The 18926-nt window shown below is 30.4% G+C and overlaps 1 protein-coding gene across 1 annotated transcript in view; it reads left to right on the top strand.

The window, feature by feature from the left end:
• KYNU (kynureninase) overlaps positions 1-17472 on the top strand; it is a 124890-nt gene extending 107418 nt beyond the window's left edge. The window contains exons 11-14 of the mRNA XM_074302011.1: positions 3305-3357; positions 7030-7115; positions 11787-12017; positions 17208-17472. Of these exons, the coding sequence (XP_074158112.1) occupies positions 3305-3357; positions 7030-7115; positions 11787-12017; positions 17208-17330 (493 nt within the window). The 3' untranslated portion in view covers positions 17331-17472. The remainder of the gene's footprint in view (positions 1-3304; positions 3358-7029; positions 7116-11786; positions 12018-17207) is intronic.
• The last annotated feature ends 1454 nt before the right edge of the window (positions 17473-18926 follow it).

Here is an 18926-nt window from a genome sequence, read left to right on the forward strand (position 1 = left end):
TTTGAAGGAATCCAAAGAAATTAATTGAGACAATAACTTAAAGTTAAAGCTTCTGAAAATAAACCTATAGTAACCAATTGCTTTGTTTGCAACTCTAAAATGTAGTAGGGAATAATAAAGAGGAAAGTCTCATTTAATGTACATACATAACACAAAAATATTTGAGAGTCTGTCTATCAGATCACCTTTAATACTTGTATAGATGCAATTACAAAATTCTCCTTAAAATTAAATAACATTTTATATTTACTTATTGCTGAGGCAATTGGGTTAAGTGACTTGCCCAGGATCACACAGCTAGAAAATGTTAATTGTCTGAGATCAGATTGGAACTCAAGTCCTCCTGACTTCAGGGCTGGTGCTCTATCCATTGCACCATCTAGTTGCCCCTAAATAACATTTTAAATGGATAGAGAAATATTCAGTGCTTATGAATAGGTCATGCCACTATAAAATAATGACCTAACTACCCAAATTAATTTACAATTGTAGTAGTATGCCAAACAGATAATCAAAGGGATACTTAAAAGAGCTAGATGAAAGGATACTTTAGAAAAAGTTCATTTAAAAGCATTAGTAATCATATTACTGAGGAAAATAATGAGAAAAAAAAGAAAAATGTAGGAATAAAGAAGGAATAGCACTTTCTGACTTCATACTATATTATAAAATAACAATCATCTAAAACTGTTTAGTTTTGATTAACACATAGAAAAGTAGATCAATGGAACAGACTAGACAAAGAGGAATCAGAAATGATGGAGCTTAACTTAGTGTTCAAAAAACATCCAAAAATAAATTACTTCAGGAAGAAATTCATAACTACTGGGAAAAATAGAATGCAAGGCAGACACTAAGCTTAGACTAATGTTTTACATCACCTTTCACAATAAATTCAAAAAGAACAATTGACCAGAATATTAATGGTCGTATAACTAAAAAGAAATTAGTAGCAGAACATATACCTTTCACATATATGGGTAGGAAATTAATTTTTAACTAAACAAGAAATAGAGCAATTATATATATATATAATTTTATTACATATATTTGAACTATTTTATATAAAATTAATTCATCTAAGATTAAAAAAGAAGGGGGGAGTGAAGGTAGGGGAATGTGTCTTATTTTTCTGATAAGGGTTTGAAATTTAAGATATAAAAACAATATAACCAATGACCATCTCCAATAGACAAGTGGTCCAAAAATATGAACAGTTTTCAAAAAAATCACGAATTTCTAATGCCATATAAAAACATTCCAAATCATTGTTATCCAATGATAATCCAAAGAGCAGTGCAAATCAGGTTTTTACCCCATATCCTACAAATTGTCAAAGATGACAAAAGATTGTAGAGCTTGAGTCATATCTGTAAAGTAGATTTTTGCCTGAATTTATAATGACTCTGTTCATAAGAAGGGGAGTTATGAAATGACTTGTCCTTATGTCCTCAGTTATAGAGCAAAACTCTAGCACTTGGCTACAAATTGAGCTCTGCTCCTTCTCTCCCATGTAGCTCCATATGCCCGTATATGAAAAACAAAAATACACCTTGCCCATACGAGGATAAGGCTTACCACAAATATAAATAAGAAATAATGTAAAATGAGACATATGTGTCCTTTAACAGAATACATTTAATAAAAACACATATGGAAATAAGACCAGAGTAGGATAGGAATTGCCCGTTGTTACTCTTTTCATCTTTTAATTTGCTTTCTCTACTTGCACCTCCTGCTTCTGAGTGAGCCAGTACCTTGTTCATCAAGAAGTTAAGTTGTAATGTGGCCAGTACCAAGTGCTAGTCTGGTCTGATACTGTGCTGTGGGCCTAACATTGCTTTCCCCCTTCTCTCCTCTTCTTCCTCCAGAATTTCTCATCAGCACATCCCATCTCCATCTCAAGTTAGTTTTCTCTCTTCCTAAACTGATGGTTCGAAATCCCAGAGGTTTTATGGTCAGCCAGATCTTTGTCAGAGGTTGAATGGAAATAATGAGGAAAATGAGAACAATCAGTGTAATAGAATTGAGGACATTCAAGTTTACTAATAATGCATTGTTGGTAGAAATGTGAATGAGTATAGCAATGTATTCTGGAAAACAATTTTGCATTTGCAAATAAATTGGCTAAAACATCTCTATGCTTTGACCCAGAATTCTTTCCATTGCTATGCATTTCAAAAAAAAAGATTATATATATACATATATTTTTTTTTACCAGTACTTTTTTTTGTGAAAGCAAAGATATGGAAATAAGGATTTCCATTGACTTGGAGTGGTTACAACTGTAGTCTTAAATATAATGGAATTTATTCCTAATATGTAAGAAATAACAGTTATGTTAAATATAGAAAAATGAAGGAAAAACTTACATGAACTGATACATGAAATAAGTAGAGTCAAGAAAATAATGACTTTAACAATGAACCCCAAACTATTAAAAATGAATGAATTCAAAATAATGAAAAAAATTTGACCCCCAAAAAGACAAATTACTAAACTGCAGAGATTATGCACAGCCACATTAGTTTATGAAACTATCTGTTAAGGTCTGCAATTTATGCAAGTGAAAGAAGTCTCCATGCTAATAAAATCAAGTATCTTTTAAAATAATGACACATGTAGAGCCTTATGAAAAAATATGTCACAATTAAACATTTGTTTCAACTACTTTATCATACAAGTTTAGTTAGTTTTACCTTCACTGGGGAGCTTTAACATTGAAATGAAGGATAAAAATATAAGCTGTGAAGGTGAGAAAAAGTAAAATTATTCCAGATATAAAAATAAAATAAGAAACATTATTGAAAGTATGTCATTGTAAGAATCCTTGGAAAATTCAGCATAGGAATGTAAAATAATTGCAATGGTAATATAGTTAGAAATGGATGTTTGTTGTTATTGCTCATTGAAGTTTCTATTTGGAGACTAGTACAAGGTTCATTCTCATCCTAATAACCTTTATTTTGTGCTTTTAAAATAGAATGTTGAAAGTTATTCTTATATGTGATTTTGCTTTCAGCTGAGAGAAAATCTTTTAAAATTATTTATTTTCTTTTCAAAAGGTAACACAAATAAAACATGTAATGCCTCCAATATTAAGTACATTTAAAATTCAAAGCAACTCTATAAATATAAATTATACTTTGTTATTTTCCCTTGAAGTGTTCATTTCATTTTCTGAGTGTTTTATTACTTTATTTCTAAATATATTTAGTCTTTGGGCAAATGTATAATTAGCAACTGTATTATTTAAGGTTTTTTTCAAAAGAAATAAACTGAAATACTGTTATTTATATTTTAGATTAATAGGCTGGTTTGGTCACAAACTTGAGAGTAGATTCAACATGGATAACAGTAAGTATATTTAAAGTTATATGTAATATTTATTTTTACTTAATTTTAAAATTCATCTAGGTTTAAAATATGCCAGATGTAAGCCCATTGGCAATTTAATCCTTTTTTCTTTGTAATTTCTTTTAAAACAGTAAGGATGCTTTATAAAATAAAGTGGAGAGAACAGTTATCATCATAAATATGGAACATTCAGTTTATGATTGCAAATTAATGAGATTCTATCCTTTGTCTCTGCTTCACTTTATTTCCCCTCAAAAATTTAGTACCCACTATATTGAACATGAATATGCTTATCATTGTGACTTCATTTAAGGTTTTCTTGGCAAAAGTATTAAAATGGCTCACCATATTCTTCTCCACCCCATTTTACAGATGAGGAACTAAGGCAAACAGGGTTAGCTGATTTGGCTAGGATCACATCTCTAGTAAATATCTTAGGCCAGATTTGAACTCAAGAAGATGGTCTTCCTTATTTCTAGTCCAGCACTCTATCCATTGCACACTTAGCTGTCTCATTGCGTGATAGCTATTCCTAGTATTCTCAAAATGATTTTAAATTTGTAAAATATAATTCTTAGTCTTAACATCCTCAATATGTATCATGATGCCTTGCAAATTAATAAATTATTATTGTTTAGACTTTTACTTAATCATGAATTTCAACCCTCCATTTTTAATTGCCTTTTGGGAATGTTTTCCTAATCCAGCAAGTCTGAAACAAAAATTCTCATTTTCCTCCTCAAACCAGTCTTTTCAATTGATTGCAATTAATAACATAACTTATTTGTTAATGGTGATAGCTTTATTCTATACATAAAGACTCAAAACTTTTATTACTCTTTGATTACTTCTTCCTTATTCCCCCACAAGTATCAAAGCTTATTAATTTTATTGCTATAAGATTTTTCATATTTATTCCTTTTTTTCTACTTTATTATTATTGCCTTAGCTCAGGTTTTCATTTTATCACCTGGACTCATAGGTTCACATAGAGGGTGTGGTAATGTGCTGATAAACATTAAATAACTACATCTTGGTGAGACTATGTGGAGAGGTAGAAAACATAGAACTTTTAAATTTAATCTGCATCATATTCCACTTGATATTATGAATATTTGAGTCTTTGTTTTATGTCCCCACAAGATTAAAATTCCATGAGAGAAAATTCTGTATTTTACCCATCTTTTAATCAAGCACTGCGTAGCATAATGAGCATAATTATAGTAGGAATATATATATATATATATATGTATATATGTGTGCATAAATATGTGTGTTTACATATAGATATATATATTTGTTGAATTTTTTTTTTCCTGAGGCAACTGGGGTTGTGACTTGCCCAGGGTCACACAGCTAAGAAGTATAAAGTATCTGAGGTTAGATTGGAACTCAGGTCATCCTAACATCAGGGGTGATGCTCTATCCACTGTGCAACCTAACTGCCTCTATTTATTGAATTTAACACGGATTTGAATTAAGTTAATTGTACGTGGTTTGAAATGCAAAATTGGTCAATGCACTAAATTCTATGAAATTAAAAATACAATAAGTTGTGTTGTTTCAAGGTTTAGAATGTATTGCTGAAGACACAGTTCAAATGGATTTGCCTTAGAAATAGATGAAATCAGGATGCATCTATGGCAAAGTGTTTACCTTCAGATGTATATAGTATTTGATATAGTCGAAAGCACCTTGGGCTGATTGTTAGGAGAAAAATTCTTTTCAGTAACCTGCTTCATGAGTCATAAGTCATTTAAGTTCTTCAGGACTCAATTTCCTCTTCTACAAATTAATAGCATTGGTTTAAATTCTTGAATCTCTTCTAATTCAAAAATTCTATGAATAGAATTCCAAAGATTCTGTGAGTTCGTCTATTTTTTAAGTAACAAAGTTACTTATGCATTATAATGATAATTTACTTTCCTAAAAAGTTCAAGATAATTTTAAAATCAAAATGCTATATACTATAGACAGCTATTTAAATGGAAAATTGTTGGGGTTTTTTATACGATAATATTTGTAAAGTGTTTATCATGGTACCTGACAAATAGTAGGTGACATATAGATGCTACTGAGAATGATTTTTTTTTATTTTTGTCTTATGATAGCTTAACTTATTAAATAGATAAATTTGATCCCAGTCTTTTCACTTTTAAAAGCAGAACTTATATTTTTAAAATTCATACCGAAGACTCTTGGATTCAAGAAATCATTGTCTATCTCTTTCTTGTCCCTTCAGGGAAAAGACTAAACCAAGACAAAGACTGGTATTCTTATTATAGAACATTTTATTTTAAACATTCTTTTATGATAAAATCAGAATATAATTTTGAGAAATAAAATTTCCTTTCATTCCTCTTTAATTTAATAAAACTCTTGTCATTTTATTTTTATAACATGGTAAAATTTTGACAAGTAGTATCATTTTCACTTTTCAATAAATATGAAGTAAAAAGAGTCTTTGCTAATTAGTGGATTAACAATTATGTTATCCATTTAAAATCTTTTCCCCAAATATCTTGGTACTCCAGATTTCAATCTGCCATTTCTATTTTACTTCTCCCCACTTCCCTAAAAGACAATCTTCTGTTTTAATAAGGATAGTTTTAACTTATCCTCGAACTACATGTCAACAACTAATATCTACCTGTTCTTTCTTTCTTATCTTATTCCTATACATCCTCCAATAATTTTGCAAAATTTAACTCCTCTATAAAGCCTTGTCCCCTCAACTCCTTGCAAATTTGCTGTGAATCTGATTTAATATATGTTATCTATTAATACATGTTATCTATATTATTATTTGGTTCTTAACAAATACTGTCTTTTGCCTATAGATCTAGAAATAGGTAAATTATTTATAATCATGAATGAAATATTTTAAAAACAATGAATATGTAGTATTTAGAAAGTGATGGAAAGACATTCACATGAACTGGTATAGCATGGAATAATATAAATGAAAACAACAACAAAATAGAACCCGAATCTTGTATACTTATAATTAGCAAGGTTAATCCCAAAGAAAGAGAAGAAAATTTACCTCCCTTACTTATTTTTAGAGGTAGATGACTGGGATACAGAATATAATAAATAATATTAGATTTCATTGATATGTTGGTTATTTTATTCTGAATGGATTTTTTTCCTCTTCCCTCCTTCCCACCCTTTTTTTGGCCTGGATAGGAAGGGGAGACACATTCAGCATTTAAGGTGATGTAAAAAAAATAGATTTTTTAAAAAAGTTGTCAAGCATGAATACATACACATTCACACATCCACAAACACACAAACACATCTTTTCTGGTAGAAGATTTCTTTACAATGGGAATTGGATTTCATATTTCTTTATTTTCCCCCATAGTACTTAGCATACTTTATATTTAATAGAAACTCAATGAATTTGTAGGAATTTATTTATTTGTATGAATCAACGCAGCAATAAATTGGACTAATCAGATCTTTTGGTTGTTTATAAGATCATTTATTTCTGTGTGGACTAAGCATAAATTTTCATAGATAGTTCAAAGTTTTTAGTAGTGTTCAAAAAAAACTAATAAAATATTTCAGAAACTTTAAAAATAGGAGCAACACTTTTAATAAGTACCTTCACAAATAGCTTTTTCTTTGTCATATAATATTAAAAGTGATATAATTTTAATTTTTCAGAACTGGATTTAATCCCAGGTGTCAATGGATATCGACTATCAAACCCCCCTATTTTGTTGGTTTGTGCCTTAGAAGCAAGTTTAGAGGTAAGTAATCCTATATATTTTGGGTGTACCTTATTTTATCCACATATTTACCATTATCTATTTTTGTGCTGATATAATGTTAGTTGGAAGAATCAGAAGAATTGGACATATGTTCAGTGAATAGGTTTAATTCCCCAAAGCTCAGTGTATTTTCTCTTATTTGACACTATATGACACTTGTGAAGACTTTGGCATAGCTATAAAACATTTAGTATTTGTTCGTTAGATGGTCCTTGTGCTCTTTGCCAGACTGAAGAGGGTTTTTGTTTTTGTTTTTGAATGCTTATAACTTATTTATTTAATGTTAAATTAACCAAAGGTCAAAGGTCTTTTAAAAAAGGAACTTTGACAAATGATTTTAAAAACACAAGTTTTTATCTATATTATTTATGCATAAGCTTTCATACACTTTCAGAAAACAATTCAAAATTAATCTAAATAGAAACTTTATTGCTTCTAATGATTTTTTGATAGAAAGTCATTTGTACTACCAGCTATAGCAAAACATATTTGAAAAAAGAACTCTTACTTGGGGATTCTTCTTTAGATTTCCCTTAACTAAAACTTCTTAAATATTTCTTGAAATTTTCTTCCAGATACTCATTAGAAATCTTTATAAAGTAAGGGTTGCCTTGTCTTTCTAATAAATCTTTACTCACCTTTTCTAGAATTTGGTAGATTTATAACTTCTATTTCTAAAAGCAGAACTTTACTTACCCTCTTCAAATGTTCACCTGCATGATTTTTATATGCTCAGCTTTTAAACTTAAAGCTTGACAGACCATAAAACCAATGAAAAGATATCATGTAGTTAGCTTCATTTTTCTTACTTTCAGCTTATTCTTTCTCTTGTCTCTAATTGTGGTTCTTCAGATGGCAGGAGCTATTCTAACTGAGTTCTTACTCAAATAGATTTTCTCTTAGGAAAGCGTTTTTTAAAAAAAATTCTCTAACCATATGTAGTGTCTAGGGGGAACCACTCAGTCCCACCTTCCACCATACACACTGAAAAACCCAGAAAAGAACCCCAGATTCAAGGTACTCTTTTTGTGTCCATTCAATCAAAAAATTTAGCTTATGCATTGCTTTTAACAGTGAGACAGAGAATATTAGTACAAAGTAAATGATGAGATAACATTCATAAAAATAACAGACAAAAGCAAAAACACTTCTCTCACAAATGAGGGTAATGCCAAATAAATAAACTCATGTTCAGGAGAAAGAATGGATATACCTAAGAAATACATGAAAATGGGCACAATAATAGGGAACACACACTGGACTTATATGGCCAGGGGCCAGTTCCCTACTAGTATAATGTAGTTTATTGCCAGATGCCATATGGTACTCCATATGTCATCTGGTAGGTGGCAGACACAGCTCCACTGGACTTTTGGTTATGAACCTTCTGAGTCTAGTTTCTTATCTCAGCTAGTATCCTCAATTCAATATTCTTTAGGCAAAAGAGGGAGTTCTCCTATCTCTCTTGTAGCTTAAAGTCCATAGGTAAATTATATCTTTGCTCAAGAGATTTCAGCAGTTCCTTATTATAACTAAGATAAAATGCTAACTCGTCTGTTTGGCATTTAAAGCTCAACATTATCTTTCCAGACTGAGTTCCCATTATAAAACCAAGCACACTTCTGTTTCCGTTATACCTATCTCCTTGATGTTCCCTAAACTCATTTCTTTTCTTGCCCCCATGCCTTTTCAACATTGCCAACATACAGGCCTGGAATGCTCTCCATTCTGTCTATTCTCCGCTTAGTTAGTTCTCATCAAAGCTCATCCATAGTACTTTCTTGATTGGTCCAGATATTAATGCTCCTCTGTGCCACTTTAGATGTGGCAATTGTCTGGCCACAAGTGTACAAGAATCTCTAGAGCTTGGCCAAGTGTTCACATATATAGTTACTTAACAAATACTTGATTAATTTAATTGTTTTAGGAATAGGAAAATAGCTACAATTAGCTATGTTCACATGTTAACAATGAAGGTTTTTGTTTAAAAGGTACAAATCTAGCTTTCTTCACATTTATTGGTAGAGATATAAGAAAAATAACTTCTTTTAGTCTAAAAATACTACTAAAATTCAATTGAAAATGTATCCTAGTATTCTTTATTAACATTAATTTAATGTTTAAAGTGATATATTTTATGATGTTTATTAACATTAATTTCATGTTTAAAGTGATATATTTAATGATTCTTATATTCAATGCATTAGTTCGACATTAGCTAATCATATAAAAATTTTGGAGTTTTAATTAACATACAGTAATCATTATGCAATATAGCATGCCTCTTTAAAGAACATGACTGTAATGAAGTAACTTTAAAAATCCTATCTCATTAGAATCAGTAAAAGCATTTAGGATCATTGGATTATATATTCAGCTATAAAGAATTGTAGAGGTCATCTAGTCTAACCTTATTTCATACCTGAGGAAATTCAGGACCAGAAGCATTAAGTAACCTGTCTAAAGTCACCCAGGAATTACTCAAGAAAGGACAGATTTGCCATAGCAAATAATTGGGATTAACAGTTGGACAATGAAGATAGATAATCTGAATAATTCAAAAGAAAATTAAATCTAAAATTCAATTCTAAATTCATGCCAACCACGTACTATTTGTGGCATCACGTATTATATCAATAATAAAATTTAAAAATGTATTTTACAAATATATCATTTGATCATTGCAGTATTTTGTGCTATCATCTTCATTTTAGATGCTATTATTATCTCCATGTAGTTGAGAAAGCTGAGACAGACAAAAATTGGGTGACTTGCCCAGCAAATAAATATCTGAGTCCAGATTTGAATTCATATCTTTTTGACTACAGACAAGTGCTTTGTTTATTCTCTCACAGATCATCAAGGACATTCAGTCTAATGTTGGCAGAGGGAAAGGACCTATATAGTTGTTAGAACTGCAATTAGTAACTGCAAAGAAAGAGAGTTGAGAGATATGAGGAAACATGAGGAAAGGAAAACTTCTGTGATTCGAAGATGAGAACAGATAACTCTATTTAGTTCTGCCATTTAAAAAAATTATCTTTCACCATATATTTTATCTGATCTTTTTTGCATGTAATTTTGATTAAATACAGCAAGATATCTAATAAACTCAAAACATCAAGCACTGCTTTACTTATCCATCTACATTGATCAAAATATTCTAGCTTCTTATTCAATGAAGCCAGAGAAAATGATAGAAATATTAGAATTACTGGCAAAAATTTTACAGACTGGTAAATGTTTTTTTCTCCTGGATGTATTTTTAGAATCCATGTGGAAAGATGACTGAGTCTCAAAAACAGCCAATATCTCCATGGTAGAATCACAGAATGCATTTTTTTATATTTCCAAGTAACTACATTTTAGAGATTACATGCCAAATAAATTTAAATGAAAATATGTTTGTTGGGAATGTTTTAGGTTCTAGTTCAAGAGATATTTTTAACACTATAAGCAATGTTTAATTTTAAATTACCTAGAAAAAAGTAACTTTATAAGCGAACCTTTCCAAATGCAATCACTGAAGGCTAAACATCACCAAGTGAGCCTGGTGATGTTTCTTTTCTCCCTGTATAATGTGATGCTGGGGAAGGACACCAAAGGGCACTAAGATGCTTCTTGCTCTTTCTGACAGTTCATTCAGTTAGTTCTTATACATCCAATATATTTTTAAACTTTGCTTGACCTTAAGAGATAAGCTAACAAAGCATGTCTTCTCTGACCCATAATGTCACTACACCAGTCTGTGTGTATGTCCCTGCCACTTATCCTTTCACAGGAGAACTCAGCAAGAGCCAATATGTTCATACTAAGACTATATTTTTTCAGAACAAGATGTTCCAATTTCCCCACTAATATTTATTCTATAGTGAGGGGTTCTATTTTTTCCTATCTAAAAAGAGATAGACTTAACTGCATTTTTTCTATCAAGAGACTGTTAAATAAGAGAGGAACAAATATATATATATATATATACACATATCCAAAAAATGATTTTAGATAATAGTAGTCATTTTCTTTTTTGCAAGTGAACTTCATACCGTGCTTCTTATCATATTCTTTAATTAGAAAACAAAATTTAATTTTAGAGACAATTTTCCAAATCATTGAGAGTCATAGAATTTGGAGCTGAGTGGGAGTTTAGAAATGATGTAATCATCTTGTAGATGAGGACATCTTAGAGACCCAGGGAATTTAAGTACTAGCTAAGAATGGAGCCAGGAAGGAAAGAATCCAGGTGGTTTTTCAAGATATTTTTAATATTTCATATTTGTATTTTCGAGCATACTTTAATATATCAACTATATATATATATATATATATATATAGTTGATAGCAGACTACCATGTGATCTAAATGATATAAAGGACAAATAATTATGTTAGCTCATTATTATTTTCTTTCTTGCACAATTGGAATAATATTTGAAAAATGTTATATTGTGATGAACAAACAGGTCCACTTCACTATTACAGGACACTTCAAATGAGCATATTTTATTGTGCTTTGCAGATATGGTTTATGTACAATGTGATATTGGAAATATTGAAATTAGCATGTCTTTAATCTGACTATGTCTTATGCTTTCCTTTTTTGTCTCTATATTTCAGTAAGAAATCCTTTATCTAATTGTTTTACTTTTGGCAGATCTTTAGTCAGACAACGATGAAAACATTAAGGAAAAAATCTATTTTGCTTACTGGTTATATGGAGTACCTGATCAAACATTACTACAGCAAAGATAAAGCAGCACCAAATAAACCATTCGTCAGAATAATGACTCCCTCACATATAGAACATCGAGGATGCCAACTAACACTCACCTTTTCAATTCCAATGAAAAGTGTTTTTCAAGAACTAGAAAAGAGAGGCGTGGTTGTAAGTTTCTTTTCCTTTTTTTGTAACTGTTTTCCCAAAGTTTATATTTTAGTGATTGATATTGTCTGGATTTCATAGTCTTTTCATACTCTCTATGTTATATTACTCCATGAAGAAGTATTTTATATATTTCATATTCATGGGCATTGTAATTTCTGCAAAAAGAAAAAAACAAACATGTTTTTTATGAAACAGATTTTCCTATTCTTTGAATAAGGATAACAATTTTGATAAAATGAAATGCACATTCCAGCAATTTCTCTCCACTTCAATTTCATATCTAACACATTTTTGTAACAAGTTGTGATAGAAACTTCATTCTAAAAATATTTTATAATAATGATGAGCTTTATTGTTTTTAAAAAACTATTAGGCATAGTAATAGCATGATTTTTTATAACTAAAGCAAAAACAAATGAATGTTTGAAGAATAGTAAACTTTCCTTTTAATTTTTAGTCTGAGTCAATATACAGTAAAATGCTTGGATTGGTATTATATATTAGGCACAAGGTACACACATGTATGCACATACACACAGAAAGAGAATATATAAGAAAATATGTATATATACAATATATGTAGAAAATTTATATGAGAAGTTTTATATAGAGAGAGAATATGCAGGAAGATATATATGTCTCTGTGTATATGTGTATATATGTCTGTATGTTTATGTAAAGATAAACAGATATGCAGAGAGAGAACATATGAAAAAATTTGGAGGATATTGTAATCTTAGAAGTGATACCAATAAGTATTTTTTTCTTAGGGTCCTTATCTTATTTTCAGGGTATCATTATATACTTAAAATACATATATTTTCATGTATATTTTTTCCTCAAAGATCAATGTGAGTTTATTGTACTAAACTATTATATATATATATGTATATAGATATATATATGTATATATATATATATATATCTATATATCCATGTATGTATAATATCATTTACAAAGTATTTTCACGGACACTATCTTATTTGACAACCCTATGCAGTTTGTAAAAAATGTATTATTGTTCTCATTTTTCTAATGAAGAAATGAAGACTGAGATATAAGATGATTGCTCAAATTCACAAAGTACTGAAGCTAGAACTTGAATTCAGGTTTTCTGATTTCTAGGCCATTATACTTTCTACTTTAAGATTAATAGCTGTCACATTAATATTTATAAGTTATCTTTTTGTTCTTTATATTATATTTCATTACATTATTTTATTTCATGTTATTATTATTAATAGTAGTGTTTTATCTATAAGAAGCTGCATAGAAAGAAGATTTTTACTGGAAGCAATTAAAAATGGCACATAATAACTACTAAGAATTATAAATTCATAAATGAACTTATCAGATCAGTTTTTACAATTTTTAAAAACTCCATTTCTCAGGGTCAAAATTAAACATTTTTCCCCATAAACAATCTTTCCTTTTCTAGTAAGAACCAGCATAATTGTTATAGTTTTTTTTAAAATAAAAACTTTCATTCTTTTTTTTTTCCCAAAACAATGTGCTGTTCTATATAATGTGCATAGACAATTTTTTTAAATGATAAAGAAAAACATTTCTTTCAAGATGATATTTTGGACAAGAGCAGTCACTCACTCTTATCTCTTCTGCTTGGGGAAGCTGAGAGTTGAACTACAAAGTTCTAAGATGCTGTAGGGTTAAAGTGATCAGATGCTATACTAAGTCCAGCATCAATATAGTAAATTTTCAGAAGTCAGGGGATATTAAGTTGCCTAAGGAAAAATAAAACCAGTCAAGACTATAAAAAGACTAGATCTATCAAAGCTTCCAAGCTGACCAACAGTAGCATTGGATTTAGTAGTCCTCACTGCCCTTTCAACCTAAATTTAAGACTTGAAAAAAAAGACAGCTCATCCCCATCCCTCTCCTAAAAAGCAATAATGTCTTTCCCTTTACTATGTTTTGTTTCATCTTATTTGTGATCCCTAATAGATTTTTTTCAATCATGAAACATGTCATGATTGTATGTCATTGATATGTATAAAGATATATGGAAAGCACACAAAGACTTTTAAAAAATTGTTATGTCTAAACTGAAATAGTTGGTGTCATAAAAACTAAAAGTCTTACATTTGAAATCAGAAAATCAGGGCTGCAGTCCTAACTTGCTACCACTATGAACATAATCCATTCACTTAATTCTCCATTTCAGAGCTTCAGTTTCCTCATATGGATGCTACCACAAAGTTGTTATAAGAATAGTCTTTTGCAAAGCTTAAGTGTCACGTAAATTTGAATAATTATGATTATTTTACATAATATTCCTTAGGAATGTTGTGAACAACATAATTACTATGAAAAATCACTTCATGGAATAAAGATAGAATGTTTTAATTACTGGAAATACCATTGGTATTTTTAAATGACAACCAGTATTAATATAGCCAATTTATTTGGTCAGTTTAAACAGATCAATTCATTGAAAACAGCCCTATCTATTGTGTCAAATGAATTGATCCTCTTTGCTTATCAATTCAGTCAAAGAGGTTCAACTTCATTAAGTCTTGTCTAAATATGATCTGAATATTCCTCTTGCATTAACTAAAGAAAAATTTACCCTCTATTGTGAAACTTTCATATTCTGGGAAAATTAATAAAATTGCTTGTGAACTTGAAAAAATGAGAACATGCTAATTTACAGAGAATTATCAAAGTATATTTTGCTGCATTGACTATTAAATTTTTCATCCTTTTAAGTCTTTCATACCACATTTTCACAAGACAGAAGATATGAACAAAATAAGTAATGATGACATTAAATATTTCAATGTATTTATTTTCTTTTCTTTGGGAGGCAATTAAAATTAAGTGAGTCACCCAGGTCACACCCTTAGTAAGTATATGAAGCCCCATTTTAACTGGGGCCCTCCTGACTCCAGAACCATTGCTCTTAATATTGCAATACCTACCTGCTCAAATATATTTATTTTCTGGTTAGTAATTTCATTAAAATTTTCTTGACCCATAATTTTGTTAATATGGGGAAATTTTGATGAGTAATCTCTCTACATGAATTCAAATTAAGAGAAGGTAATGTATAATCTTAGAGATTTACCTGGGACCCTGAGAAGTGATACAGCTAGAATTTGTTAGATATAGGACCTTAATGTACGTCTTTGTGACTCTAGAACTAGCCTTTAATACATTATGCCATATTGCCTATTAGTGGTCTCATCAGTTAGTCAACAAATATTTATAAGTGCCACTTATATGCCAGCTACAGTGTTATATTCTGGAGATAGAAATATGAAAGATGACACAAAAAAGGAAGCTGAAAATTTGGGAATGGGGATATAAAGGGACGTTAGTGACAGAGGGAAGTAGAAGAGTGGGAAAGATGGGGTATGATAGAGTCTAGTTCAAAGTATTATAACCAAGTGGGAAATGATGAGATGGTTGGCTTTGATTTATATGGAGCCTTGGGCGGAGTTCTTTGCACTACCCTAGTCTACAGCTCTCCAATCACAGACAGACAGAGATACTTAGGATACTGGTTAAAAAAAAAAAAAATAGCACCAAGCTGACATAATCTCACAGACTGAAAAGTTTCCTGATAATGATCTTAAATGATGTTAATTTAGATATCTTTTAAATAACTCATAGTAAATGGAGGTAAAACTTGTTTTGTAGAAATTGTGAAAAACAACTAAAATCAATGAAATCAGAGGTGAGATGGAATAAAAAGCTATATATAAACATTTTATCTCACAACAGCCATATAAGAAACACAAATCTATGTTAAAAGGTCAGAAAAGATGTCAGTGATTTTGATAATTTACATATAAAATGAGTCATTAATATTCGTTGCAGGGATTCATGGAAATAGGGACAATAACAGCACCCACCTTCCAGAACTGTTATGAAAACAAAATGAGACAACATTTTGAAGTAGTTTGAAAACACTAAAATGTTGTATAAAAGTTAGTACTAAATTGTGGTACTAGGAGAAGCCAGGTGGCATAAAGCACTGGCCTTGGAATCAGAAAGACTCATTTTTGTGAATCTGCCTCAGACACCTAGTAGCTGTGTGACTAGACAAGTCACTTAACCCTGTTTGCCTCAATTTTCTCATCTATAAAATGAGCACGGAGTAGGAGATGCCAAATCACTTCAGTTATTTCTGTCATTTACACCCCAAATAGGGTCACAGAGTCAGATACCAACCGAAAATGACTAAACAACAACAAAACTACTAATATTATCTTTATATCAGTATATAATCTGCTTCCATTAGCATTTGTTCTGTTCATTCAGATTCATTATTGCTGCAATAAAATGTGAGCTCAGACCCATTAAATCTACTAATCTTAGAAATTTTGTTATAATTCTAGTTACTATTTGTTTCAAGACTGAATCATCTAATTGGATTTTCAGTCCCCAAGTCAGTCATTTACTTAGAGCTAAGCCTTGTATTTAGGTTTGACAATACTTTAACCAGTCAATTCTCACTAGTCCAACACGTACCTAAAGTTTTTAGCCATTTCTAAAACATAAATCTCTCTGTCTTTGTCTCTCTCTGTCTCTGTCTCTCTCACTCCTTCCATATACACATAACAACTAGCATTTATATAGCATGTTGAGACCTACCAAGTATTTTTAAATTATCTTCATTTGATCCTTACAACACAATAATTCTATATAGTAGGTATTATTATTTATCTCCATTTTATAAATGAGCAAACTTCAGCGCTTTAATATAATTAGTTACAAAATGACATAGGTATATATGCATATATATATATATACATATATAATTTTTCCAAATGATGACTTTTAATAAATGTCTGAAAAATAATATATAATATATATGGATATATGGATATATATGTACATATATATCTTTCTGCTATGTGGGTATATATATTTCTATGGCTGTAGATATCTTTATCAAATGCGTAGTATTTTAATCAGAATTTGGAAAACTGCTTTTAACAATTTAACCAATAAATGTTAATCTATTCTTAACACAATGAAAAACACTTAGCTTTTATGGAATTCCCAAATGAATAAAATATACACATTTAACAAAAATAATTTGTATGATTTTATTGTAAGTTACCATGACCTTAGATTTTCTAGGACTATTTCTAACATCTCTTTGATAGATATAGTTGAACAATGTAAGATACTAATCCTTTTTTTAAATCCTTTTTTCCCAGTGTGACAAGCGGGAACCAAGTGGCATTCGAGTGGCTCCAGTTCCTCTCTACAATTCTTTCCATGATGTTTACAAATTTATTAATGTTCTTGCCTCTGCAATTTCTGCTGCAAAACTAAAATGAACAAAACTATTTTTAGCTCAACAAACCTAATTATATTAGTGTCTCTGCTGTCACTTCCTGGCTATTTCTGATTGCAGCAATGTAGCCCTATTGAGGTGATGGTGTTATATAAAGCCAATTATATGGAAAAGAAAAAAAAAAAGTGTTGGAGTTTTTTAGAGTCCTTTGTCATTCTTCTTTGGAGAGTTAGTGTATTTGCTCATTTTATTGGACTAGGGAGAGATTATCTATTATCATTTTGTCTAAAATATAGATCTATATTGTCTGTTAGTCAGATGTTGCTATTTCACATTCAGTAATATTGTGAGTTGATTACAAATACAAATTGAGAGGTAGTTTTAGATATTTTTAATTCAGCAACTTCAATTCTAATATCTTTAGAGCTTTTATTTCACAAGTTTTGTTTTAGTTCCAGTTTATCCAAGAGGTTATGTTCAGTATATCTTTTGATAGCAATGATATATTCCCAATCACTTTAGTAATGGTTCTCCTAGTTTCAAACTAAGGAAAAGGAAGTTTGTTTTCCACTATGTGCCCTTATCTCTGTAATACCTTTTCTTCCACTGCTCATACTGTGCAATTTTGCCTTTTAACTTGATCATCCTTTGACCTCAATGTCCAGAAAAGACATGAAAATAATTGCAAGTGTATTTTTTTCTATTCAATATCTATTCCACTCTATCCTGAAAATGAGTTGGGGGTTGAAAAGCAAGAAATGAGTGAAAGGAGGAAGTGAGCCTGAAATGCTTCAGGCACAAATTGTGGAGGTTGGGAAGCAAGAATAGTTTGCTCTGTGATTCCCAAACATTGTGCTCCAAAATACATTAACTTCTTCAGAGACTCTCCTGGGTAATTGCCTCAGATTCCTATCTCTGATGTACTATACTGAATGCCATAATTGTTTTTATGGAGGTTGAAGAATTCTTTATATCCATGGACAGAAGGAAGAAAGTGGGGAGGAATGAAAGAAACAATGATCTGAAAAGCATCCTTCCAGTTCTTATTCAAACAACTTGACTATACTGTTCTTTTGTCCAGATGGGAAATTCTTAGTAACAATCAGTGAAGAGACACAAGCTCTGACTTAGATGTTCCACTACAAAATAATTTCTACAACCATTTATTTGCACTCTTACTTTGGCTTAAAACTAGTGAGGTCAGAAAAGTTTTCATTACAGGCAATCAATGGTCTTCACAACACTTCACACAATTTTATATAATTTCTTAAATATTCTAAGATTGGACATTTTCATTCCTTCATGGGACAAAACTTTTGTTTTTAGTTTTGGTGTTGACCTTTGTTGTTTATGTTTTTGTTTATTGAGGGTATTGGGAATGGGACTGGACTTTTTTTTTCAGAGAACTCTCAGCATGGAAGCTCATTTTGCTGATACAAAATGTTATTTCCTCTATACTCTTTAGTCTTAGAATTGCTAAGAAATTGTTACTTACTCAGATAAATGTGTCAAAGGCAGAACTTGAATTCGTGATTCTAAATGACTCTAAAAGTCATTGCCCTGAAATCTTTCTACTGTACTTGACTGCCTCCCATATCTGCGCGTATGTTACTTATGTATGTATATATACATACACCAA

This window comes from Sminthopsis crassicaudata, chromosome 3, assembly GCF_048593235.1.
Source record: "Sminthopsis crassicaudata isolate SCR6 chromosome 3, ASM4859323v1, whole genome shotgun sequence".
NCBI classification, from domain to species: Eukaryota; Metazoa; Chordata; class Mammalia; order Dasyuromorphia; family Dasyuridae; genus Sminthopsis; species Sminthopsis crassicaudata.